This window comes from Zosterops lateralis, assembly GCF_965231275.1.
Source record: "Zosterops lateralis genome assembly, chromosome: 9".
NCBI classification, from domain to species: Eukaryota; Metazoa; Chordata; class Aves; order Passeriformes; family Zosteropidae; genus Zosterops; species Zosterops lateralis.
Genome location: NC_139769.1, coordinates 1,235,644 through 1,261,931, shown reverse-complemented (window position 1 = coordinate 1,261,931; position 26,288 = coordinate 1,235,644). Strand labels below are relative to the sequence as shown.

Sequence of the window (26,288 nt, the reverse complement as noted above, 5' to 3'; positions counted from 1 at the left end):
TTTAACCAAAGTCTGTGGGCCTTTTTCACCCAATTAGAAAAAAACACCCAAAACCAAGAAGAAAGACCCAGACAACACCTTAAATCCTCCATATTGCCCCATATATATTAATTACTATATACTAAATTTATACTAAATTGATACTATTTATACTAAATCTATACTATTTATACTAAATCTAAGTTTTCTATGGAAGATGCATTGTAGCAGGACCCACGAGGGGGTAATTTTAGATTATTGGCTTTAAGGCATTTACAGCATTGTGTGGCAAAAACTGATAAACCAAAAAACTCTTCTAATGGATTGGAATTAGGAAATAATTTTGCTTCTGATTGTGATGGCGTGGATTGTAACATCTATATTGTCTCACCCTTCACATGAGACTGAAAATGGAATAAAAGTTTTTAAAACCCCTCTCATTTGCCCCATCTCTGGGCAAGAAAATCCGATAAATTCTCTATAAATTAATTTTTCCCCCTCCTGCAGCAGGACAATGTCCTTTGTGTCTCAGCCCTGCTGATTTCCCCCACTGAGGTGCAAATTCCCCATGGATTTCCCCCTCTCCTCAGCTCTGGGCAGGAGTCTGCTCCTCAGCAGTTTCTCATCCTTTACTCCCATCACAATTTTACATCCTCAGCTCTGCCCCTCTGACCAGAGGCTTTTTTTTTTTTTTTTTTTTTTTTTTTTTTCCTCCTCTCAGCTGGTTTTTTTTTGGGCAGTTTGCAGCTGTTTGCACAGTCTCGGTTTAGTGGAAAGCAAAGAGCATTTCCCTGAAGAGCTCTGGGTGCTGAGATTGCTCATCTTGGCACCTACGAATCACCTACAGAAAAAAAACATCACATCAAGAAACTCTGGGGTGAGCTGATGTAAGGCTGAGCTCCTCAACCTCTGGATTTCACCAAAACAAGGGAATGTCCATCAAAAAAGCCCCCCAAAATGAGCATTTGGGATTTTCCCGAGCAGTAAAGCAGGAAAAACACAAAGATCTGGATGGAACATCCCCAATTTTTAGGAGCTGGTGACAGGAATTCCTTTCTCTGCAGGCGCAGAGATGCCCTTTGAGTGGATGGTGCTCTCAGCCCTTTGGTTGGTGCTGCATCTCATGGCAGGTAAGAGGAGTTTAATTATTAAGTCAATAATAATAATAATAATTAGCCATTAATTATCTCTCAAATGAAATGCTCAGCCTAATTTTCTTTGCCCTGGAATTTTCTCTTTGCCCTGGGATTTTCTTTTTGCCTTGAGATTTTCTTTGCCTTGAGATTTTCTTTGCCCTGGAATTTTCTCTTTGCCCTGGAATTTTCTCTTTGCCCTGGGATTTTCTCTTTGCCCCTGGGATTTTCTTTGCCCTGGGTTGTTTCTGTAGGATTTTCCTGCTTCTGCCCAGGGATCCGTGTTTTTTCCCCAGTGATGCTGCTGCCCTGCAATATTGTTATCCTGGGATAATTCCAAACCTGGGGATGCTGCTGCCCAGGAATTCTCACTCTGTGGCAATGGAGCATTTTTACAATCCCCAATGAAAAATTTTGTTGGGTTTTTTTTACCCTGGTAGTTTTTACATGGGGTTGTGTCAGTTTTCTGGGCATTGGGATCGATCCCTTGGCTGATCCCAGACAAGATCCCAGAATTTCTCCACCAAACCCCTGGGGAGGCTCTTGCTGGGGCACAGCACGTCCTGTGATATTCATTGGTTTGGGATTCTTGTGCTCAGGGATTCTCCTGCCCTGGGATGTTTCTTATTTGGGATTTTCTCTCCCATGAGATGCTCTTGTCCCGGGATTTTCCTGCCCCAGGATTTTCTTTGCCCTGAGATTTCCTTGCCCTGGGATTTTCTTTTTGCCCTGGGATTTTCTTTGCTTGGGATTTTCTTTGCCCTCGGGATTTTCTTTGACCCGGGATTTTCTTTGACCCGGGATTTTTCTGCTCCAGGCTTCTCCTGCCCAGGGATCTGTGTGTTTTCCCAGCGATGCTGCTGCCCTGCAATATTGTTATCCTGGGATAATTCCAACCCTGGGGATGCTGCTGCCCAGGAATTCTCATTCTCCCAGACATTCCCTGGCAATGGAGCACTTTTACAATCTCCAATGAAAATTTTTACTTATTTATTTATTTTTACCCTGGTAGTTTTTCCCTGGGCTTGTGTCAGTTTTCTGGGCACTGGGAGCCATCCCTTGGCTGATCCCAGACAAAATCCTGGAATTTCTCCACCAAACCCTTGGGGATGTTTTCTGTGATGCCCAGCACATCCTGCAGAACTCCTGGCTGAGTGTTTTTTCCCTGCCATTCCCATCAGGACGGTGCAGCAGAGGGGCCGTGGGGCTCTGTGACAGGGGCAATGTCACCGCCAGCCCCGGCTCTGCCATCCGGCCTGGCACCAATGTCACCCTGAGTTGTCACCTCAGGGCCACCTCAGGCCGCCCGTGCAGGGCAGCGATTCTGCACAACGGCTCCGAGCTGGGCACTAACTGGGTGAGTCTGGAAAAGTGAGAAAAGATAAGGGTAAAGAGTGTCTTGGTGTGTTGGAGGTGGGAAATGGGGTGGTTTGTGTTTTGTTGGGAGTTTGGGGTCACATCCTAAAGGGGTGACAGAAAATTACAAGGGTCTTTGCCCTCTATTTATTTCCTAAATCTTGTATATACTATATATATTACTATGTTATATAGGAATTATTTATAATTTATAAATATATAAATATAATTTATAAATATATAAATATAAAAATATATAATAAATTATAAATATATAATATATAATATATATTATACATTATATATTATATATTATTATGTAATAAATATAATAATATATAATTATATTACTGTATGGAATTCATATAACATATAAAATTATATATACTCTTAATATATCAATTATGTAATATATATCATAATATATAATTATATTACTGTATATAATTAATATAACATCTGAAATGATATATACTCTTAATATATTAATTATATATAATATATAATAATATATAATTATATTACTGTATACAATTAATATGACATATAAAATTATATATACTTTTAATATATTATTTATGTAATATATAAAATAATATATAATAATATCATTGTATAGAATTCATATAACATATAAAATTATATATACTCTTAATACATTAATTATGTAATAAATATAATAATATATAGTTATATTACTGTATATAATTCATAGAACATATAAAATTACATATACTCTTCATATATTAATTACGTCATATATAATATATAATTATATTGCTGCATACAATTTATATGACATATAAAATTATATATATTTTTAATATATTAATTATGTAATGTATATAATTATATATATTTATATTACTGTATACAATTTATATAACATATAACATTATATATACTTTTAATATATTAATTCTGTAGTATATATAGAGTATCTTATACATGTGTTTATATATATAAAATACATATATTATATATATCTATATATATTATTGAATTATCTACATTTGCATAATCCCAGCATCTCCATTCTCCAATTCATATTAAAATGAGGTTAAAATGGGGTTAAAATGAGGTTAAAAGTCCTTCACACCTGTGCAATTCTCTTGAAGGATGAAGTCAGGAAAATCTTCATCACAATGACCTTTTTACCTTTTCATGACCTTCTGGCACCATCCAATCCCTCCTGTTTGGTGATCAATTAATTATTGAGTCCAGGTGCTGGTCATGGTTTCAATTTCACTGATTTTAATTTGTTATTATTTAATAACATATAATATTTTATATATATATAAAATTATATATATTATATATATATAATTTTATATATATTATATATGTATTTTATATATATTATATCATATATAATAGATTACATATAATATATTTTTATATATTATATATAATATATTTTATATAATATATATAATATAATATATAAAATATATTATTATAATATACTATTATATATAATATATATAATATAATAATATCTATTCTGTCTATTTAATTTCCTCCTATAAAAACTAAAACAAGCAACACATCATCCAGCTCTAACTCCAACATCTAACAATCATTAATTTCTATTTTGATTTTTTTTCTAATTTGCATCCTGAAAATAAAAACTGCTTCTAACCCTTGGCTAAAAAAATCCCTTTTAACCCTTTAAAATGGTGGTTCACAGGGAGGCTCAGTGAGCAAAACCATCCTGGTCAGTGCCTATGGCAAACACACCTTCACCTGCAAAAACATCTGCCCAAATGGCAAAGAGAAAATCGTCTGTGGGATCGACATCGAGTGTGGGAGTAAGGAAAATCAATTATTGATTATTTATTGGTCCTCTGGGGACAGGGATTGCACTGCCAGGGGGCGGCTTTGCACAGGACTGGTGCTGACTGTGGAAATATTCCAATAAATTGGAAGATTCCCCATGGAAATTGGAATTTCCCATGGAAATATTCCAATAAATTGGCTGGAATTGTGCAGCTCTGTTATTTCTGAAGGGAGAGAGGCTCAATAAATCTGGTCAGAGAAAACAACATCCTCCTCAACAACAAGGAGTAAGGAAAATCAGTTATTGATCACTTATTGATCCCCTGGGAACAGGGATTGCACTGCCAGGGGGTGGCTTTGCACAGGACTGGTGCTGACTGTGGAAATATTCCAATAAATCGGAATATTTCCCATGGAAGTTGGAATTTCCCATGGTAATATTGCAATAAATTGGCTGGGATTGTGCAGCTCTGTTGTTCCTGAAGGGAGAGAGGCTCAATAAATTTGCCTGGTCAGAGAAAACAACATCCTCCCCACCCAACAAGGAGTAAGGAAAATCAGTTATTGATCACTTATTGCTCCCCTGGGGGACAGGGATTGCACTGCCCAGGGGTGGCTTTGCACAGGACTGGTGCTGACTGTGGAAATATTCCAATAAATCGGAATATTTCCCATGGAAATTGGAATTTCCCATGGTAATATTGCAATAAATTGGCTGGAATTGTGCAGTTCTGTTGTTCCTGAAGGGAGAGAGGCTCAATAAATCTGCCTGGTCAGAGAAATAACATCCTCCCCACCCAACATCCCTCAAAATATCTCCTGCAACATTTTTGAGGAGGAAACTGCTGGTCAGGCTGGGTGGAGCTCTGCTCTGGCTGAAAGACCCTGAGAGGTCCAACCCAAACCAGGCTGGGATTTCAGGATTTCAGGAATTTCTGTTTCAGATCCCCCAGACGAGCCCAGGAACGTGTCCTGTGTCCAGATGGGGACACGGGGACATCCCACCTGCACCTGGGACAAAGGAAGGGTCACCTACCTCCAGACTGCCTATGGAATAGAGTAAGTGATGGGGCTGTGAATGGAATTAATTAATTAATGCCTAATTGTGCCCTGGAGCAGCTCTGACCGTGTCCTGCAGCTCCCTCAGGGGTCAGCAGAGAGGTTGTGCCAACCCATCCCTTTGGAAAGGGAAACCTGTCCCCACATTCCCAGGATTTACCCAAACCCCAGGATTTATCCTGTCCCCACACCCCCAGAATTTATCCTGTCTCCACATTCCAGGATTTACCCTCTCCCCAAAGTGCCAGGATTTACCCACTTCTCCAAGATTTACCCTGTCCCCATCTCCCCAGGATTTACCCACATCTCCACATCCCCAGGATTTACCCTGTCCCCACATCTCCAGGATTTATCTTGTCCCCAAAAGCCCCAGGATTTACCCTGTCCCCACCTCCCCAGGATTTACCCACATCTCCACATCCCCAGGATTTACCCTGTCCCCACATCTCCAGGATTTATCTTGTCCCCAAAAGCCCCAGGATTTATCCTGTCCCCACCTCCCCAGGATTTACTCTGTCCTCACATCCCAGGATTTACCCAAACCCCAGGATTTATCCTGTCTCCACATTACAGGATTTACCCTCTCCCAAAGCCCCAGGATTTACCTTGTCCCCACCACCCCAGGATTTATTCTCTCCCCAAACCCACCAGGATTTACCCAAACCCCCAGGATTTACCCTGTCCCCACATCCCCAGGATGAATCCTGTCCCCAAACCCCCAGGATTAACCCAAAACCCCAGGATTTATCCTGTCCCCACATCCCCAGGATTTACCCTGTCCCCGCTTTCCAGGATTTTTCCTGTCCCCACAATCCCAGGAATTATCCTGTTCACACAACTCCAGGATTTACCTTGTCCCCACACCCTTAGGATTTACCCTGTCCCCATCTCCCCAGAATTTATCCTGTCCCCACATTCCAGGATTTATCCTGTCCCCACATCCCCAGGATTTATCCACATCCCCAAAGCCCCAGGATTTACCCTGTCCCTACAATCCCAGGATTTACCCATATCTCCACATCCCCAGGATTTACCCTCTCCCCACATCTCCAGGATTTATCCAAACCCCCAAAAGCCCCAGGATTTACCCTGTCCCCAAACCCCCAGGATTTATCCTGTCCCCAAACCCCCAGAATTTCTCACTCCACAAAAAAATCCAACCCAACCTTTCCTTCTTCTCCAGGCTCTCCAATGGGACCGATTCCTTTCCCTTTCCAGAAGAAACTCCCCATCACTCCCAGCTGGGCTCTGGGGCTCTGAGCCAGCTGGATTTTGGCCCCAATTACACCGTGGTGGTTTTTGCCTCCAATAAATTGGGAAATTCCTCTTCCCAGCCATTCACCTTCACGCTGATAGACATAGGTAAAGCAGCACTCCCACCTCCCAGACATTGGGGAAGAGCTGAAAATATTCAGGATCTCATGGAAAAAAAAACATTAAACCTCTTGGAAAAACCAGCCTAAAGCAATAATTCTATTTTTCACCTAACCCTGGGATATTCCTGCTCCAGGATGCTGCCCTGACACTGTTTAGTTTAAATATTACTTAGTTTAAATTATGTTATTTTAAATTCTATTAAGTTTGGGCCCTGTTAAGTTTAAGCTTAAGTTTTATAAAGTTTAGGTGATATTAAATCTACATCCTGTTAATTTAAAATTCTATTACATGTACATTTGGTTTTATTGAACTTAAAAATTATCCTGGGTGGTGTTAAAATATGCTTACCTAACTTGCCAAGTTTAGTTATTCATTTTAGCTTATATTTATTTAGCTATATTTATTAATTTGTAATTTTTTAGTTATTTAGTTTAAACTGAACTTTGCTTTAATTAAACTGGGATTTTCTATGACCTGGGATTTTCTTTTCCTTGGGATTTTCTTTTCCTTGGGATTTCCTTTGCCCTGGGATTTCCTTTGCCCTGGGATTTCCTTTTCCCTGGGATTTTCTTTGCCCTGGGATTTCCTTTTCCCTGGGAACCCCAGGAACCTTCTAAAGCTGTGCTGCCTCTCTGAGCCTTATTCATTTCTCTGTTTTGGGCCCAGTGAAGCCACATCCTCCCAGATTTTTGGTGGAATTTGATAATAATTCTGCCACCAACTGCACCCTTTCCTGGCACGACGAGGCACAGGCACAGCACTACAGGCTGAGATTTGCACCCCGAGCCCTGGTCAGGACTGGAGCCTGGAGCACGGTAATGCCTTTGGGATTGAGGGAATTCTGGACCTGCTGGAGAAGAAAAAATCTCCAAGGAGAGCTCAGAGATAATTTCAGTGCCTAAAGGGGCTCCAGGAGAGCTGGAGAGGGACTGCGGACAAGGGATGGAGGGACAGGACACAGGGAATGGCTTTAAACTGGGAAAGTGGAGATTTGGGTGGGATATTGGGAAGTCATGGAATAGAATTCCCAGATTTTCTGTGGCTGCCCCTGGCAGTGCCCAAGGCCAGGCTGGAGCACCCTGGGACAGTGGAAATGTCCCTGCCATGGCAGAGATGGGACAGGATGGGATTAAAGTCCCTTCCCACCCTAAATATTGCATGAATTTTTTTTTCTTTTGCTTTTTTCCTTTTGCTGGGAGCTGAGCAAATCACTCAAACAGAGATTTTGCTGTTGGCATTTAAGAAATGATGGATCTTTCAGATGAAGCCCCTGATGGATCCTCACATAATCCTTTGAGTTCTTGAAGCTGCCTCAGGCCAGGGTTTCTCTGTTGTTTTTTAAAGTTATATCAGACTTTGTAATTCAGCCTCTCACTGCCTGCTGTGAGTTTTTCTTTGGGAGTTTTGTTGGAACCCTGGAGGCTGAAAATTCCAGATTTCTGTGCTGACAGGCTCTGACCCCCCAGCAAACACTGCATTGACCTGAGGCCGTGGAAAAGGCTCCCAAAATGGAGTGACAGCCCTGGGATTGTGGGTGTGGGGTTTGGATAGAAGTGTGGGATAGCACAGGGGGGAAAACTCAGAGTTTAAGGTTTAATATATAATAATATATATGGGGCAATATGGAGGATTTAAGGCATTGTCTGAGTCCATCTTCACCTTCTTCTTCACAGTTTTGGGTGTTTTTTTCCTAATTGGGTGAAAAAGGTCCCCATTGCAGGCCCTGAGTGGTCAATTTTTGGGTTAAAATATAAAAAATATAGGTGTCACCTCATTATTGGGTAATTAATGCTTAAAACTCCTTGGGAAGAGTTGGAGGCAGCTCCATTTTCTACCTCGTTGGCCAGAACTCACAACCTGTCAGATATTATAAATGTAATATATATATATAAAAATGTAATATATATATATAAAAATGTAATATATAAATATAAATGTGATATATAAATATAAATGTAATATAAATATAAATGTAATATAAATATAAATGTAATATAAATAAGAATTGTAATATAGATAAGAATTGTAATATAAAGAAGAATTGTAACATAAATAAGGATTAATATAAATAAGAGTTAATATAATTCTTATAACATAAATAAGAATTAATTAACACAAAACCGCGACTCCAAATATAAATATAAATATAAATGTAATATAAATAAGAATTGTAATATAAAGAAGAATTGTAACATAAATAAGAATTAATATAATTCTTATTAATATAAATAAGAATTATGTTATAATTCTTATAAGTAAGAATTAATTAACACAAAACCGCGACTCCAAATATAAATATAAATGTAATATAAAGAAGAATTGTAATATAAATAAGAATTGTAATATAAATAAGAATTAATATAATTCTTGTAACATAAATAAGAGTTAATATAATTCTTACAACATAAATAAGAATTAATTAACACAAAATCGCGACTCCAAATATAAATATAAATGTAATATAAATAAGAATTGTAATATAAATAAGAATTGCAATACAAATAAGGATTAATATAATTCTTGTAATATAAATAAGGATTAATATAATTCTTATAACATAAATAAGAATTAATTAACAGGAAATCGCGACTCCAAATATAAATATAAATATAAATATAAATATAAAATAAATAAGAATTGTAATATAAATAAGAATTGTAATATAAATAAGAATTAATATAATTCTTGTAACATAAATAAGAGTTAATATAATTCTTATAACATAAATAAGAATTAATTAACACAAAATCGCGACTCCAAATATAAATATATATATAAATGTAATATAAATAAGAATTGTAATATAAATAAGAATTGTAACATAAATAAGGATTAATATAATTCTTGTAATATAAATAAGAGTTAATATAATTCTTATAACATAAATAAGAATTAATTAACACAAAACTGCGACTCCAAATATAAATATAAATATAAATGTAATATAAATATAAATGTAATATAAATAAGAATTGTAATATAAAGAAGAATTGTAATATAAATAAGAATTAATATAATTCTTGTAACATAAATAAGAATTAATTAACACGAAACCGCGACTCCAAATATAAATATAAATGTAATATAAAGAAGAATTGTAACATAAATAAGAATTAATGTAATTCTTGTAACATAAATAAGAGTTAATATAATTCTTATAAATAAATAAGATTTAATTAACACAAAACCACGACTCTTGTGCGTCAATCCCAGCTCTGACACCCAGAAAAGCAGATAAATTTAATATGAATTTCTTCACCCCCACTACAGGTGGAAATCTTCAGGAGGGAGAAATATCCTCTCCAGGGGCTGGATCCTGACACAGTTTACGAGTTCCAGGTGAGCTGCAGGATCCAGCCGGGCCGGGGGCTCTGGAGCGACTGGAGCAGGAGCTGGAGCCGCACCCCAACTGCAGGTCAGTGTCAAAAATTATATTAGAAAATTGGCTTTTCCCAAATATTAACATGAATAATATATGTACATAATACTATATGAATAATATATATTGTATAATTGCATAATATAATGGTATTGTATAATTGCATTGTATAATTGCATTGTGTTATGTTTTATTAATAGGTGATAATTAAAAAGGTGATAAATGTAGATTTTTTTGAGTGTGTCGTAGAGTTAACAATAAAAAGATTGAGTTGTTTTCTTGTTGTTTTTATTTTCTTCTTTGTAACATCTAAACTGACCAAGCCAGAAGATATGGGGAGAGATGAATGTATATTATGAATGTATATTTTTTGAGTGTACCATAGAGTTAACACTTAAAAAACTAAGTTGTATTGGGGTTTTTTGGGTTTTTTTTTCTTCTTTGTAACATCTAAACTGACCAAGCCAGAAGGTATGGGGAGAGATGAATGTATATTTTTTGAGTGTACCATACAGTTAACAGTTAAAAAACTAAGTTGTTTTAGTTTTTTGTCTTTTTTTTTTTTTTTTCTTCTTGGTAACATCTAAACTGACCAGGCCAGAAAGTATGGGGAGAGATGAATGTATATTTTTTGAGTGTACCATAGAGTTAACAGTAAAAAGATTGAGGTTTTTTTGTTGTTTTTTTTATTCTTTATAACATGTAAACTGACCAAGCCAGAATATATCAGGGAGAGATGAACATATATTTTTTGAGTGTACCATAGAGTTAACAGTTAAAGAAATAAGTTGTTTTGTTTTTGTTTTTGTTTTTTCTTCTTTGTAACATCTAAATTGACCAAGCCAGAATATATGGGGATAGATGAATGTATATTTTTTGAGTGTACCATAGAGTTAACAGTTAAAAAAACTAAGTTGTTTTGGTTTTTCTTGTTTTTTTTTTTTCTTCTTTGTAACATCTAAATTGACCAAGCCAGAAGATATGGGGGGAGTGAGGGTTGTCACCTTGTAACCCTGCATAAAAACTGCTGACTTTCTTTTTTTTCTTAATCAAAATGAAAATAACCAAAAAAACCTCAAGAGAAAGATTTAGGAGACCCATGTTACCAGACAGAGTACAGCCACCCACAAATAAATCTATGAGATGAGATGAGATGATTGGGGGATACTTGAAACAGATAAAAACTGGAAAAGAATGTTTGAATAATTTATTAAAAACCATTGAATATGCAACACAGAAATTCTTAAATATAGAAGTCCAAAAGGGTGTGGGTGCTACTGGCAGACCTTGTACCAAACACCCTTGGCCCAAATACTTTTGCCTTTTTATCTCCTAATTGTCTGTTTTTACTTTTTATTAAAGTTATAAATTCCTCTAAGAGAGGGGAACTTGTTTTTCACAATAAATTAATTTTATAAATTATAAATTTTCTCTTAGAAAAATTTATAAGTTTAATCAAAAATAAAAATAGGCAATTTAGGAGACAGAAAAGCATAGGGATCTATGAAAAAAAAATGAAAAACACACCTTCACCCTTTCAGATTTCTATTTTTAAGGATGGCTGTGTTACCTATTCAATAGATCTTAATTAATGATTCAAACATTCTCTTTGGGTTTGATCCGTTTCAAATATCCCCCAATTATTTTATTATTTATTATTACTATTTATTATTACTATTTATTATTAATATTTATCACCTTTTAAACTCTATTAATAAAACATAACACGGTACAATTATACCTATAGTATTCATTTTAATATTTGGGAAAAACCACCTTTATAATACACATTTATAACAAAGTCTAAATTCAGACCCAGAGCCAAGAGAGAGGAGTTTTTGTAATAAAATTGTGGGGTTGGTTTTTTTGTGAATGAATGGTGAAAAGCTGTTGATGTTCCTCACAAAAGAGGAATTTCCAGAGGGTTGGAATGAGATAATCTTTAAGGTGCCACCTGACACATGTAATTCTGTGATTCTCATCTCTCCTGCTTGACTTTGGGTGGGTTTTTTGGTGAATTACTGTTGGTTTGTGGGGCTGGTGCTGCTGTGACTCAGCCCCTGTACCCTTTCCCCAGTGACAGCAGCATTTTCTGTCAGAGGATTGATTGAAGCCTTTCCTCCCTCCCCCACCTTCTCTCAACAGTTTTCTCCCCTTTTTGGTTGCACCCTGACTTTGTGGTCAGCGGGTTTTTAGCTGATCAAGGAGCACTTTGTGCCCTCAGACACCGAGGGGAGGCTCTGGGTGTGAGGAGCTGCAGTTCTGCACAAATTTTCTCCTTACAAACCCCCCCAAATTTAACCTTTTCCAGCAGAAATTCCTTTTTCTGCCAATTCACTTTGCTCATGGCTTTCAAACCCAGCCTGGAGGGCAGCAGATGCAACCCCACGTTTGAATTTTTTCTGCTCTGAGCTCACACAGACAATTGTTCTGAGCTCTGGTTTTATTTCTGCTGCTGCTTCTTGTTTCTGTTCCAGTCACTCCTCGCAGTCAATCCAGGACAAAGTGCTCTGAATGTTGCTGATGTGGAGGGTTTTGTGTCCTGGGTTGTCCATCAGCTGCCCCCCTGCCCCAGCTATTCATAATTAACTCACCAAATTTTAATTTGATGAATTGATGCTGCTCAGAGTCCTTGAGGGACAGAGTTCCATCATCCTCCTCTCTCACTTCAGCTGTCCTGAAATATTTATGTCTGATTTTGGATTTCAGGAGCATCTCCACCAGCCACATCTTCCCTTAAATATAATTTTGGGAAGTTCCTTTGAAATATCCAGAATTTCCAGCCAGAGCTGTGGAAGGAACCAGGTTTCAGCTGCCTCAGAGAGGCTGTTAAAGGCATTTATTGCCCAGAGCCAGACAGGGAAATCCCACACATCCCACAAAAAAAACCCAATCCCATCTCATCCCTCCCTGGCTGCTGTTCCAGGATGGATGGAGACGACCCCAAGGAGCTCTATAAACCTCAAAATTAATGCAAAGCCAGGAGTTAATGCTGTGCTTTGATCTGTGGGTTTCCTTGGGATTACTGAGGTCAGGATGGAGCCACCAGCAGCTCCAAACTCCTCTCCTTGTGTTTTATGGCTTGTTCTCCTCATCCCCAAAGCAGCCAAACAGCAGCAAACAGGGGTTATCACACCCTGCAGCATTTCAGGGATGGTTTAAAGCCTAGATTTGAATTTTCTCAGGGGTTTTAGCTCCTTTTTTGGTGGCTTCCATCCCCAGCCATCCCCACTGCTCCTCTTTTCCTCCCCCTGCAGAGCCAAGGGGGATCCTGGATGTTTGGTACCGACAGCAGGACCTGCACTCTGGGCACCAGAACCTCACCCTTTTTTGGAAGGTGAGTTGGGTAAAAGCCCAGCAGAGGCAGCAAAACCCGGCCAGGTGAGAGGGGAAACAGAGCCAGGGGAGAGGAGAAATTCTCGTTTTTAGGATTGCAGGGAAGGGCTGAGCCCTGGGAGAGCACAAGGGTTCCCAGGGACAGCCTTGGGAGGAGATTCATTGTTGTTTTTCCACCTATAATTTCATGGAGTGCCAGAATTATTTGGATTGGGGGGTGGATCTTAAATGTCACTTTATTCCAAGGACAGGGACACCTCCCTCTGTCCCTGGGCACTGCCAGGGATCCAGGGGCAGCCACAGCAAATCTGGGAATTCCATCCCAGCCCTCCCCACCCTCCCAGGGAACAATTCCTGCCCCAAATCCCATCCATCCCTGCCCTCTGGCAATGGGATCCATTCCCTGTGTCCTGTCCCTCCCTCCCTTTTATCCCAAGCCCCTCTCCACATTCCACAGCAGTTTTGGGGTCTGGTGGGCAGAGCTGGGGGTTGAGACCCCGCAGGGAACATTCCACACAGAATTTGGTTTAAAACCCACCAGAATTTGGTTTAAAAGCCAATTTTTTTTAACCCGGGTACAGAAATGTTCCCCCACACACACACAGACTCCCAACAAGCAGCAGGCTGCAAGTGAAAGCAGAAATTCTCATGAGATTCTGTGACCCCAGACGTTGTGGCTTTAACTTGAAGACCTTTATCTTGCAGCACTTTCTTTATCAGGAGCGAACTTCCTGCAGCATCATTCATAAATAGCGGCAATAAACTCCTTTCAGAGGTTTTCACAGCAGCTTCAAAGCCAGACTGACACTCAGGACCACTTCCTGCCAAGGGTGTGCTCTTATTCTCAGAAAAAAAAAAGACCCAGAAGAGAAGTTGGAAATTTAATTCCAAGCAGGTTTCCAGTGCTGCCTCTGTCCTGAGCCTCTGCCAAAGCACAGCAAACGTTTTTTGGTTTGTGCTCTGTGCTTTGTGTTTCGTTATGACAAAAAAAAAATCAGCCAAAGGGATGAATTGATGTCACAGAAACATCAGGAAACTGAAACTGGGAGCACAAGTGCAGGGGGAGCTGAAACCAGGGTGTGGTGTTCCACAGACTGTCAGAGATGTGTGTGATGAGTGGTTACATTTAAATAACTCTTTATGGTGGCTTTCAGTAAAATCTGGGGTTTTCCTCACAAGCAAAACCTGCTCGTTTTGACAAATCCAGCTGAGCTGTTGATGATCCTTTTTTTTTTCCTTCCCTGGTGCAAAGTGTGGCTGGAATTCAGGCTCAGGGCAGGGAGGGTTTCATTGTCCCTAGTTGTGCTGCTGCTGCTGGAAAAATCAGCATCTCACAGCAAAAGAACTTCACTGAACTGGAGTTGGGTGGGAGAAATAAATCCTGGGATGGTTTGGGTTGGGATGGAGCTCAAAGCTGATCCCATCCCACCCCTGCCATGGCAGGGACACCTCCCACCATCCCAAGATGCTCCAGCCTGGCCTTGGGCACTGCCAGGGATCCAGGGCAGCCACAGCAAATCTGGGAATTCTATTCCAGGGTCTCCTCATCCTCTCAGGAAACAATTCCTGCCCAATATCCCACCCATCCCTGTCCTTTGGCAGTGGGAAGCCATTCCCTGTGTCCCATCCCTCCAGCCCCCATCCCAATCCCCTCCCCAGCATCCCCAGGTGACAGATTCACTCTCCCTCCACAGGCTCTGAGCAAGGCAGAGGCAGGAGGGAAAATCCTGGGATACACAGTGACTTTGGAAGCCCTGGAGGCCAGGGAGCTGCCCCCACAATCCCAGCAGATCCAGCAGACCAGGTTCTCCATGGTGACCCCCAGGGTGGCTCACAGGGTGACGGTCAGTGCCCGCAATGCCCGGGGCAGCTCCCGCCCCGCAACTGTCCTGAGCCGCCCCGACAGCCCAGGTGAGAGTGCATGGGATGGAGTGAGTGATGGGGGTGCAAGTGTAATTAATTCATGCTTAATTATTCCCTAATTGTGCCTGGTAAGAGTCCCCAAGGCATCTCCTGCTGCCTCGGGATCCCTGGTGGTGCCACACACACTGAGAGGGTTGTGGTCCCTTGGTTTGTGTTTGTCTCAGTGGGACTTGGGGAATGTGGAGATCCCTTTTCCTGTGGTGTTCTCCCCCAGCTCTGCCAGCCAGAGGGGCTCCAGCCCTTGGAATATCCCTGTTCCTCCTCTGGGATCACTGCACATCCCTCCTTAGGGAGTGGTTCCAGCCCTTGGGATATCCCTGTTCCTCCTCTGGAATCCCTGCAGTAGCTCCATGCTCTTCCTTTGGGGGTGGTTCCAGCCCTTGGGATATCCCTGTTCTTCCTCTGGGATCACTGCAGTAGCTCCATGTTCTTCCTCAGGGGTGCTGTGGAGTGTCCAACCCATGAGAAAAGGCAGGAATGTGGCTGTTCCTGTCAGCAAACCCCTCACCCTCCCACTGGCACCTTCTCTTGAGTTTATAACTTGTTTGGACCTTCTCTTGAGTTATAACTCATTTTTATCCTCAAAGGGGATGAGATCCAGTATCAGATGTCACGGTTTGTCGTTGTAGGACATGAAAGAAAGACTCCAAATATTTCAGGAGGCAAAGAGCACAAAAAAAGGGCTTTATTCTGTAATTCTGATTACCTTTTATAAGGTGTTCCCATAAAGATTTATCATGGTTGGTGAATAGGAACGACACCTCTCTGATCCCATTGGTTAAACCAGAGAAACAGCAAAGCACCACCTGGAGAAAGATTGTCCTGAGAAAGGAGAGTTGTTTGCCAGGATTGTTTTGAGAAGAAACTTTCTTGAGAATTTTTTCTTTGGGGAAAAAGCAGTTCCCAGCAGGCTGAAAACTCTCAGCCCCAGAAATATCAGGCCCATAACTGAGGCTGTGACAACTTTGTGCTGACATTGGGTTTTGTTCTCCCCTGCCAGAGCTGCCCCCTCCTCAGCGAGTCTCTGCCCTGGCCCTGGGAAACAGGAGCATCCTGGTGAGCTGGAGCCCCCCCTTGGGAGCCCCTGTGCCCATCCAGGGGTACGTGGTGGAATGGGCAGAGCCCCGGGGGGAGCCCCCCCTGCAGCCCCAACACTCCTGGGTGAAGCTCTCCCCGTCCCACCTGAACACAGTGATAACAGGTAAATGCCAGCCTGGGGTGGGCACAGCACCAGCTTGGGAAATATTATTGGGAAATATCTTAAGTTACAAGTCAGGTGTGGATTTGGCCTCCAAGGCCAGGCTGGATGGAGTTTGGAGCAGGCTGGGATGGTGGGAGGTGGTCTTGACAAGGTTTTGAGGTCCTTCCCAAACCAAACCAAGTCTGGGATTTTATATTTCTATAGATCCATATTTTTACTAAAATCACTTCCAGGGATCCAGGGGCAGCCACAGCTTCTCTGAGCACCCTCCCCACCCTCTCAGGGAGCAATTCCTTCCCAATATCCCATCCATCCCTGCCCTCTGGCACTGGGAAAACATTAATTTCCAGCTTAATGCCCAGTAAGGCTCAGATCAAAGAAAATTTCCTTCCCTTCTTTATGAAAGATCTATCAATAATCACAAGATTCATCTCAGATTTAAGCAGCTGCTGCAATATCTCTGCCCTGACTGCAAATCCTTGAACCATCAATTCCCCAGTTGTGATTTCTCCCTGCAGAGCACATCAGAGATAACGTCTGCTATCAGATCCAGGTGTCTGCACTTTACCAGGACAGAGCTGGGCAGGCAGCAGCAGTCAGGGGAAACTCCACAGCACAAGGTGAACCCCAGGAATCCCTTTTTAGAAGGTTTTTAAGGTGTTTTAAGCTCAGCTCTAACAGCAGCCCTGTGTTTTGCAGCCCCATCAGCCGGGCCCCAGATGCTGAGCACCCCCTTGGCCAGCGGTGTCCTGGTTTCCTGGGAGGAGATCCCAGCTGCCCAACAGAGGGGCTGCATCACTGCCTACCTCATCTACCTGCACAGGAGGGACAGGCAGGGCCAGCCCGAGGTCCACGGTGAGTGCCTGGGGCTGGAAATGCTTCTGCTGCTCCCCTTTTGTCACTGAAGGGCTCCAGCGGGATTATTATAAGTTCTGGAACTGTCAGATTGATCCCTGCTTTTTCTCCTTTCTCCTCTTCTTTTTCTTCCTTGTCTTCTCTTCTTCCACCTATTCTTTCTTCTCTTATTCCTCTTCATTCTTCTTCTTCCTCTTCTTCTTGTTCTTATTCTTCTGCCTCCTCCTCTTCTTCTTCCTCTTTTTCTTCCTATTCCTCCTCTTATTCATCTTCCTCTCCTCCTCCTCCTTTTTTCTTCTCTTACTTGTCATCCTTTTCTTTTTCCTTATTCCCCCTCCTTCTCTTCTTCTTCCTCCTCTTCTTTCCTCTTTTATTCTTCTTCCTTTTCTTCTGCCTTATTTTTTCTACTCCTCTTCTTCTTCCTCCTCTTCTCTCTTCTTATTCTTCTGCCTTTTCTTCTGCCTTATTTTTCCTCCTCCTCTTTTTCCTCCTCCTCTTCTTCCTCTTGCCCCTCCTTCCTCCTCCTTTTCTCCCCTTTCTTCAGAGCCCCATTCCAGGCTAAGGCAGTCAAACCCTGTACCAGTCTCTCCATTCCCATCCATGATCTCCCTGCAGCCGTTCCTGCTGGGAATTCTTCTCTCTCCCTGCACATCCCAGACCTGGAGCCGGGAGAGCAGCTGGACCTTTGGATGACAGTGGTGACAGCGGCCGGGGAGGGGCCCCAGGGCAACAGCGACAGCGTCCGCCTGGAACGTAAGGAGGGGCTGCCAGGACAGTCCCTGCCCTTGGGTCCTCTTTTCCACACTCTGGGAACGCTTTTCCTCCTCCTCTGTAATCCCTGGAGGTCTCTTGGTTGCTGAAGATTTGTAGTTTCAGCTGGTTTTAGGATGCGGCGTCTCTTTCTGTGCCATATTAAGGTCCCAGCGCTGCTCCTCAGAGTTGAAGGGTGGTTTATTCATGGAGAATAGAAAGATTTTGGGGTTTTTTTTCATCCTTTTGAGGGAGCTGAATGGTGGCTTGTTGTGGTTTGAAAGCAAAACAAGTGAGAGGCTCAAAGTCAGAGATACAATTTAATAAGAAGAAAGGTAAAAAAGTAAAATAAAATAAAATAAAATCAATGCAATAAGACAAAGGAGCACTGCCAGAGTCAGAACACACCCTGAGCAGGGTGGGGGGAGCAGTCCAGGTGAGGGGCTCTTCCTGAAGCAGTGATCCCACAGAAAGGTCTGGGAGCTCTGCTCCTCTGGGAATCCAGTGGCTCAGGGCTGCTTGTCCTGTCCCAAATCCCAGATTCTCTCCAGGTGGGAATGCTTGGCTCCTCCCCCTGGGCATTGGGAGCATCTCCCAATGGGATGAGGAGTCGTGCAGTGGCTCCTTGATGGCCCATTAAACAGAGAGAGCTCCTGGAGGGAGTTCCCTGTGAGTCCTGGGCAAGGCATTGATGGGCCATGAGCAGAAGAGCCCAAAGGAGGGGCCTGGGAAAACACTGCCCCACCTGGTTCCAGCAGCTCATGGGGATGGGGATGGGATAAATACTGTGTGCACATCCCACACCACAACCCAGGACACGGCTGTTCTGTTTTTCAGGTGCTGGGAGTTGGGTGACTCTGGTGCTCGTCTGCAGCTGCTTCATCCTCTTGGCCTGTGTTTGTTCTGTGCCTCCAGGGAGGAAAGTGTGAGTGGATCCATCAGCTGTGCCCCAATAAAACCGGGATGGGCGTTAGGAGGGATTAAATCCCAGGATGGTTTGGGTTGAAAGAGATCTTAAACCCACCCAGTGTCACCCATAGGACACTTTCCACTGTCCCAGGCTGCTCCAAGCCCCATCCAGCCTTGGGCACTTCCAGGGATCCAGGGGCAGCCACACCTTCTCTGGGAAGTGGATTTTAAAATCCTTTTCTCCCATCTAATTTAAATCCACCCTCTTTTAGCTTAAAACCATTTTCCCTTGTCCTATGGGATGGTCACACCTGTTAATGAACGTGGAACAGTGATGATTGTTCACAATTAAGGTTTCAGAGTACACAGATTATAATAAAAACAGGCTCTGAGCTTAAGATACACCCGCAGCCCATAGATGTGGTGAATTTTTAACCAGATCTTGGAACCAAAGCGAAGGGGAGCAATCCTGGGGAATTATCCCCAGCTCTGCAGGTCCCTCTGAGGGTGGATCCACTATCACACCTGGGTTAATTCTACACTCAAGGAGCACGAAGGTCCTGCAGGTCTCACCATTCATGTTTTTATTGCATTTATCTCCCCCTGCAGGTTCCAGTGGCTGCTGTCCCTCCTCCTGCCCCAGTGGCAGAGCAAAGCCATCCCTGACCCTGCCAACGCCACCTGGGCCAAGAGCTTGACGGCGACCAAGGTAAATTAATGAGAGCAAGGTAAATTAGTGAGAGTTTGAATTCTAATCCTACAACCTTCATTAAAAAAAAAAACAAAACCAAAAAACCCAAAAAACTAAAAAAACAAAAAAAACCCAAAAAAACCCAAAAAAACCCCAAAAAACCCACAAAAACCAAAAACAAACAAAAAACCAAAAAAAAAAAAAACCAAAACCAGACAAAAAAACCAACCAACAAACAAAAAAACCCAAACCAAAAAAACCCACAAAAAATCCACAAACAAACAAACAAAAACCCACCAAAACAAACAAAAAAACCACCAAAACAAACAAACAAACAAAAAACACCCCCCAAAAAACCCACAAACAATCGGAGCCATGCAGGTCACTAATCTCCTAAATCAGCAAATCCAGCAATCTGTGGCAAGGGATAATCTCTGCTGGAGGAGCCTGGAGGATGTGCTGGGCAAATTAAAAACCCAGAACAACTGGGAGCTGTTCCATTTTTAGCCAGATGAGCGATGGCAGGGAGGGAATCCTGGGAAAATCCATGCTGGAATTCACACTCCATATCTTCCCATCCTTGCAGGAGGAGCTGAGCTCTCCCTCCATCCTTTTCCTGCCTGGAGCCTTCGAGGAGCCCGAAACGAGCCCAGTGGAGGAAGAAAACTCTGAGCATCCCCAGCCTCCCATCCTTGGGGACAAACTGGAGATGGGCAGTGCTGGCAGCAGGGGACACGGGGACTGGGAGCAGGAGAAGGAGGAGGAAAACTCAGAGCATCCCCAGCCTCCCATCCCTGGGGATAAACTGGAGCTGGGCAGTGCTGGCAGCAGGGCCTGGGAGCAGGAGGAGCAGCAGCTCCTGGAGTTTTACCAGAAGCTCCTGGTGGAGCCTGAATACATCTCCAACCCCGGGATGTCCACCCTGAGCCCTGGATCGGACAGTGAAGCCGAGCCCGAGCTCATCTCTATTTTCCCAAGCGCATTCCCAACTCCTGCCCTTTGCTGCCAGGGGAATCTCACTTTGGACCGGGTGAAACTGAACTGGACTGAACTGGACTGAACTGGACTGGACTGAACTGGACTGAACTGGACTGGACTGAACTGGACTGGACTGAACTGGACTGGACTGAACTGGACTGAAATTGGACTGGACTGAACTGGACTGAACTGGATTGGACTGAACTGGACTGGACTGAACTGGACTGGACTGAACTGGACTGGACTGAACTGGACTGAAATTGGACTGGACTGAACTGGACTGAACTGGATTGGACTGAACTGGACTGGACTGAACTGGACTGGACTGAAATTGGACTGGACTGAACTGGACTGAACTGGACTGGGCTGGACTGGACTGAACTGAACTGAAACTGGAATGAACTGGACTGAACTGGATTGAACTGGACTGGACTGAATTGAACTGGACTGGACTGGACTGAACTGGACTGAACTGAAACTGGACTGAACTGGACTGAACTGAACTGAAGCTCCTGCCCGAGGTAGGCAGGGGGCGATGTGAGCCCAGCAGGAATTTCAGCACTTTATAGAGAATTTTGGTGTTTCTATGTGAGTTCAGATGGGATTTTGGCATTACAGAGCGTGTCAGTGTGAGCTCAACCGGGATTTTGGCACTTTACAGAGAATTTCATAGTTTTATTGTCAGTTCAGCCGGGATTTTGGCACTTTACGAAATGTTTCGATGTGAGTTTAGCCTGTATTTTGGCATTACAGAGTATTTTGGCATCTCAATGCGAGTTCAGCCTGGATTTTGGCACTTTACGGAGAGTTTTGGTGTTTCAATGCGAGTTCAGCCGGGATTTTGGCACTTTACAGAGAATTTCAGTGTTTTATTGGGAGCCTGGCCTGGATTTTGGCACTTTACAAAGTATTTCAATGTGAGTTCAGCCAGGATTTTGGCATTACAGAGTGTTTTAGTGTGAGTTCAGCCTGGATTTTGGCACTTTACAGAGAATTTCAGTGTTTTATTGGGAGCCTGGCCTGGATTTTGGCACTTTACAAAGTATTTCAATGTGAGTTCAGCCAGGATTTTGGCATTACAGAGTGTTTTAGTGTGAGTTCAGCCTGGATTTTGGCACTTTACAGAGAATTTCAGTCTTTTATTGTGAGTTCAGCTTGGATTTTGGCATTACAGAGTATTTTGGCATTTCAGTGTGAGCTCAGCCTGGACTTTGGCACTTTACAGAATATTTTGGTGTTTCAATATGAGTTCAGCCTGTATTTTGGCATTACAGAGTATTTTGGCATTTCAGCATGAGTTCAGCCAGGATTTTGGCACTTTAAAGAGAATTTCAGTGTTTCTATGTGAGTTCAGCCTGGATTTTGGCACTTTACAAAGTGGTTCAATAGGACTTCAGCCAGGATTTCGGCATTAGAGCATTTCAATGTTTCAATGTGAGCTCAGCCTGGATTTTGGCACTTTACAGCGAATTTCAGACTGTTTTGATGTGAGCCCAGCCTGGATTTTGACACTTTACGAAACATTTCAGCGTTTCAGCACAGCCAGTCCAGTCACTCACCTGTGACACCTCCAAGTGACAAAACCCTTCCTCAATCACATCTCACCTCTGCACACTCAGGGGCACAGCTGGGGCTGCCAGAGCTGAATTTGGGAGATTTTGGGATCCCTTCCTGCAGCCTGGCTGGACTCAGCCCAGGATCAGAGCTGGAAATTCATCATTTCCAGCAGAAAGAGCAAGGAACTGCAAAAGGGAAGGATGGAACATCAGGATGACACCAGAACCACAAGGGACAGAACACCAGAATCTTCCTTCCTTCTTGTCTCAGTTCAGTTTAAGGCAGGAAAATTCCTCACCACAACTAAAAGCAGCAGGCAGCATCTGTACTCAGTCAAATGGATTGTCAAGAGGAATTTTAGTGATTTATTGGGGTGTGCTAATTACAGCCTGGAAGGGTGTCACACATTTAATGACTTTGTTTACCAGATGTGTGCATAGAAGTAAAATGTTGGAAATCTGAACTTGGCTTCCTGTTGTTTTCTGTGGTGTTCCAACTTTCCACAGAACAATTAAAAATTAAAATTAAAGCTGAAATGTTGCAATTAGAGATGGAGCAGTCCAGGTATGAACTTACCTGGAGCATCCTCAACAAGCTGTTGATGTCTCCATTCAAGTGCAGATTTGGGTTTTGCCAAATACCAGCTCAGCCATTTCACTTTGGGTTTCTGAGGGTTTGGTTCCACCTTGTGTCACACTTGGCTGGGTGTCACCAAAGGAAAATATCTCCTTCAGAACTGGGGCAGGAATCCAAAAAACCACAATTTGCTGCCTGCTCTCCACACCCTGCCTGGGAACCACCCTGGCCTGAGCACAACTCAGCCTCTGCAAAACAAATCAAACTAGAAAGGCAGATTAGATGCCAAAAAAAAAGGAGTTTTTGGTGGGAGTTTTTTTTGTTTGTTTGTTTTTGTTTTGGTTTTTTTATATATATATAAAGCACTATTTGGCCTTTCATATCTTCCTGCACGTTGATTTTCTACCTTGACATAAGGATAAGAAAAACACTGGAAGTTATTTTCTCTTCTCTGCAAATCTCAAAATCATTCAAAAATTTGCTTTCATGTCTAGTATTACTCCTAGAGACAAGGACCAGAATTTTTAACTCCAGCCTGGAGCCCTGAGCATCCCAGGAAGTGTTTTCCCCCTCAGGATCCCTTTTTCCAGCAGGAATATCAGGTTTGGATTTCCTGGGGACAGCCCAGGGGAGGGAGTTTGGTCATTGGAATGACTCTGGGGAAGCAGCAGGGTGGCACTGCTGCGTTTATTAAACCAGGGAGTTTATTAAACCAGAGTTTATTTAATAAACTCAGGCTGTGCAAAGCCATCCCTGGGGGCAGAGTTGTTACAGGTGAAGGTGGGCTCAGCTCCTCCAACTGCTGCCGCCAAACATTCCCAGTGATTCCTGAAATTCCAGCAGAATCCATGTCCTTTCCCACACAATTCTTTGAATTAATTGATCAATCAATCAATCAATCTCTCCTGCTCCTTCCCACCATTCCACCTCTGAGATCAACTTTCCTGCTCCAACCTTGCCCTTGTTCATTCCAAAGTTAATTTGCTTCAAATTTTTTTTTTTTTTTTTGCTCTATTTTCCAAACGATCAGAATTTCAAAGTTGTAGTCCCCTGGATTTGGTGTGACAGCAGGACCAAGCAAGAGAACAGAAAATGTTACTAAAAGCAACTTCATTTACATAAATAAACCTACTTGGGAGATGCTTTTCAAAGGCAAAATCCATCCAGGAAATGGGAATTCAAGCTGGACTTCCTGGGATAGACGTGGATGAGCCACTCTGAACCTCAGTGGTTTCATTTCCATATGTTTTCAGGACTTTTTTTCTTTTTTTTTTTTTTTCCAAAGAGCATGAAAATAAACCTTTATTTCAGTTAACACCCACCAATATTAAAGATAAATGTTCACAGTTTTAGTTCTTGACACAGGCAGGCTGGTGCTCCACATCCCAAGGTCTCCAATACTTTTTTTACCTGTCCTGTACAGTTTTTATAAAAATAAGGTGTTACCTTCTATAAATATGTTCTAAGCTGGCCAAAGAGGAAAAAAAAAGAAATAAAATGATATTTGTTCCTATTCTCCTAACAAATGCTGATAAAACCCCCCAAGAAATCTTCTTTATCAGTCATTCACTCAACTCCTTTTGTGTATTGAAGGGATACATTGAAATCTGATGAAATTGAACCTGTGGATGAAAATTGAACCTGTGGTGGATTTTGATGGGGAAGAAGGAATTTCATTACAATTATTGTCTGGAAAAAACCATTCCTTGGTGATGTCCCAAGCAGATCCTGAGCCCCGCACTGAGCCAGAGCTGCATTTGGATGGAGAGAGGCGAAGTGTTGAGGTTTTGGGTTGGATTTCTGGTGACTCAGGCAGAGATTCCAAATTCCTTCCTGGGAATAACCTGGAGCAGGGCTGGGAATGCCTCAGGTACTGCTGTACCTGTGGGGCAACCCCAAATCCCTCCTGGAATCCAGCTGGGCTTCCAGAGCCACAGCTGCCACCTTCCCCCAACTCCCAGCTCCAAAATGACCCCAAATTCATGGAATACCAGCTCCAAGGACAGGGATTTCCCCTATTTCAGGCTATCCCGGCTCCAAGGACAGGAATTCCCTCTGTTTCAGGGTGTCCCAGCTCCAACAGTCACCCCAAACTCATGGAATACCAGCTCCGAGAACAGGAATTACCCCAAACTCATGGAATGCCAGCTCCAAAATCAGGAATTATCCCCCTCTTGAGGTATCCCAGCTCCAAGGACAGGAATTCCCTCTATTTCAGGGTATCCCAGCTCCAACTCTCATGCCAAACTCATGGAATACCAGCTCCAGGAATAGGAATTACCCCAAATTCATGGAATTCCATCTCCAAGGACAGGAATTCCCCTCTATTTCAGGGAATCCCAGCTCCAAAGACAGGAATTACCCCAAACTCATGGAATCACAGCTCCAAGGACAGGAATTCCCCTCTATTTCAGAGTTTCCCAGCTCCAAGGACAGGAACTCCCTCTATTTCAGGTCTTCCCAGCTGCAAGAACAGGAATTCCCTCTATTTCAGGGTATCCCAGCTCCAACTATCACGCCAAACTCATGGAATACCAGCTCCAGGAATAGGAATTACCCCAAACTCATGGAATGCCAGCTCCAAAACCAGGAATTATCCCCCTCTTGAGGTATCCCAGCTCCAAGAACAGGAATTCCCTCTATTTCAGGGTATCCCAGCTCCAACTATCACCCCAAACTCATGGAATCCCAGCTCCAAGAACAGGAATTACCCCAAACTCATGGAATTCCATTTCCAAGGACAGGAATTCCTCCAATCTCATGGAATCCCAGCTCCAAGGACAGAATTTCCCTCCATTTCAGGGAATCCCAGCTCCAACAACAGGAATTCCCCCAATCTCAGGGTATCCTCTCAAACAAAAAGCAAAAGTAATTTTAAAACTCTTTCTTTTTTTTTTTCTTTTTCTCTTTTTTTTTTTTTTTTTTTTTTTTTTGCCAACAAAGCATCTTGTTCTGTTGAAGGAAAGGAGGAGGAGGGAATAAAGGTCCAAAGGGGGAGTGAAAGGTGGGATTACAGGAATTTTAAAAAACCTGGTTTTCAGACCAGTTACCTCATTGCTGGATCCATACACAGGTATTGAATCATAAACCAATGTGCTCTGAATCTTGATTTCAAGCATCTGCTTTCAATTTCCTAGAAAGATTTTTGTGTAAACAAACTACCCAGCAGAGATGAAAAAAAAAATAAAATAAAATAAAAATGACTGTTTTTTTTTTTTTCATGTTGGAAATAAAGCACTAAAACTTGAGTACTCCAGGAGTTCATTCCATACAGCACTAGCAATCTGCCAAATTAATATTCCACAGATTCCATGGGCTGAGAAAAAGGAAACTGAAGTAGTGTGCAATAATTAAAACCTAATATGGGAGTTTTGTGGGGAGGAGGAAAGGGAGGGGAAAAGTCTAAAATCCTGAATTAAAAAAAAATAAAAATAAAAATGAACACAAATG

At 42.2% G+C, this 26,288-nt stretch overlaps 1 protein-coding gene across 1 annotated transcript; it reads left to right on the top strand.

Moving 5' to 3' along the window:
* Positions 1 to 1,051: 1,051 nt before the first annotated feature.
* On the top strand, positions 1,052 to 20,787 carry IL12RB2 (interleukin 12 receptor subunit beta 2; the record flags this gene model as incomplete). Its single annotated transcript, XM_083868155.1, has 16 exons — positions 1,052 to 1,109; positions 2,294 to 2,469; positions 4,159 to 4,279; positions 5,192 to 5,306; positions 6,490 to 6,668; positions 7,350 to 7,498; positions 9,954 to 10,098; positions 13,320 to 13,399; positions 15,093 to 15,309; positions 16,322 to 16,522; positions 17,041 to 17,142; positions 17,222 to 17,377; positions 17,993 to 18,130; positions 18,965 to 19,050; positions 19,584 to 19,745; positions 20,314 to 20,787. 16 exons carry the CDS (start codon positions 1,052 to 1,054, stop codon positions 20,785 to 20,787), a joined length of 2,559 nt encoding a protein of 852 aa, XP_083724281.1.
* Positions 20,788 to 26,288: the final 5,501 nt, after the last annotated feature.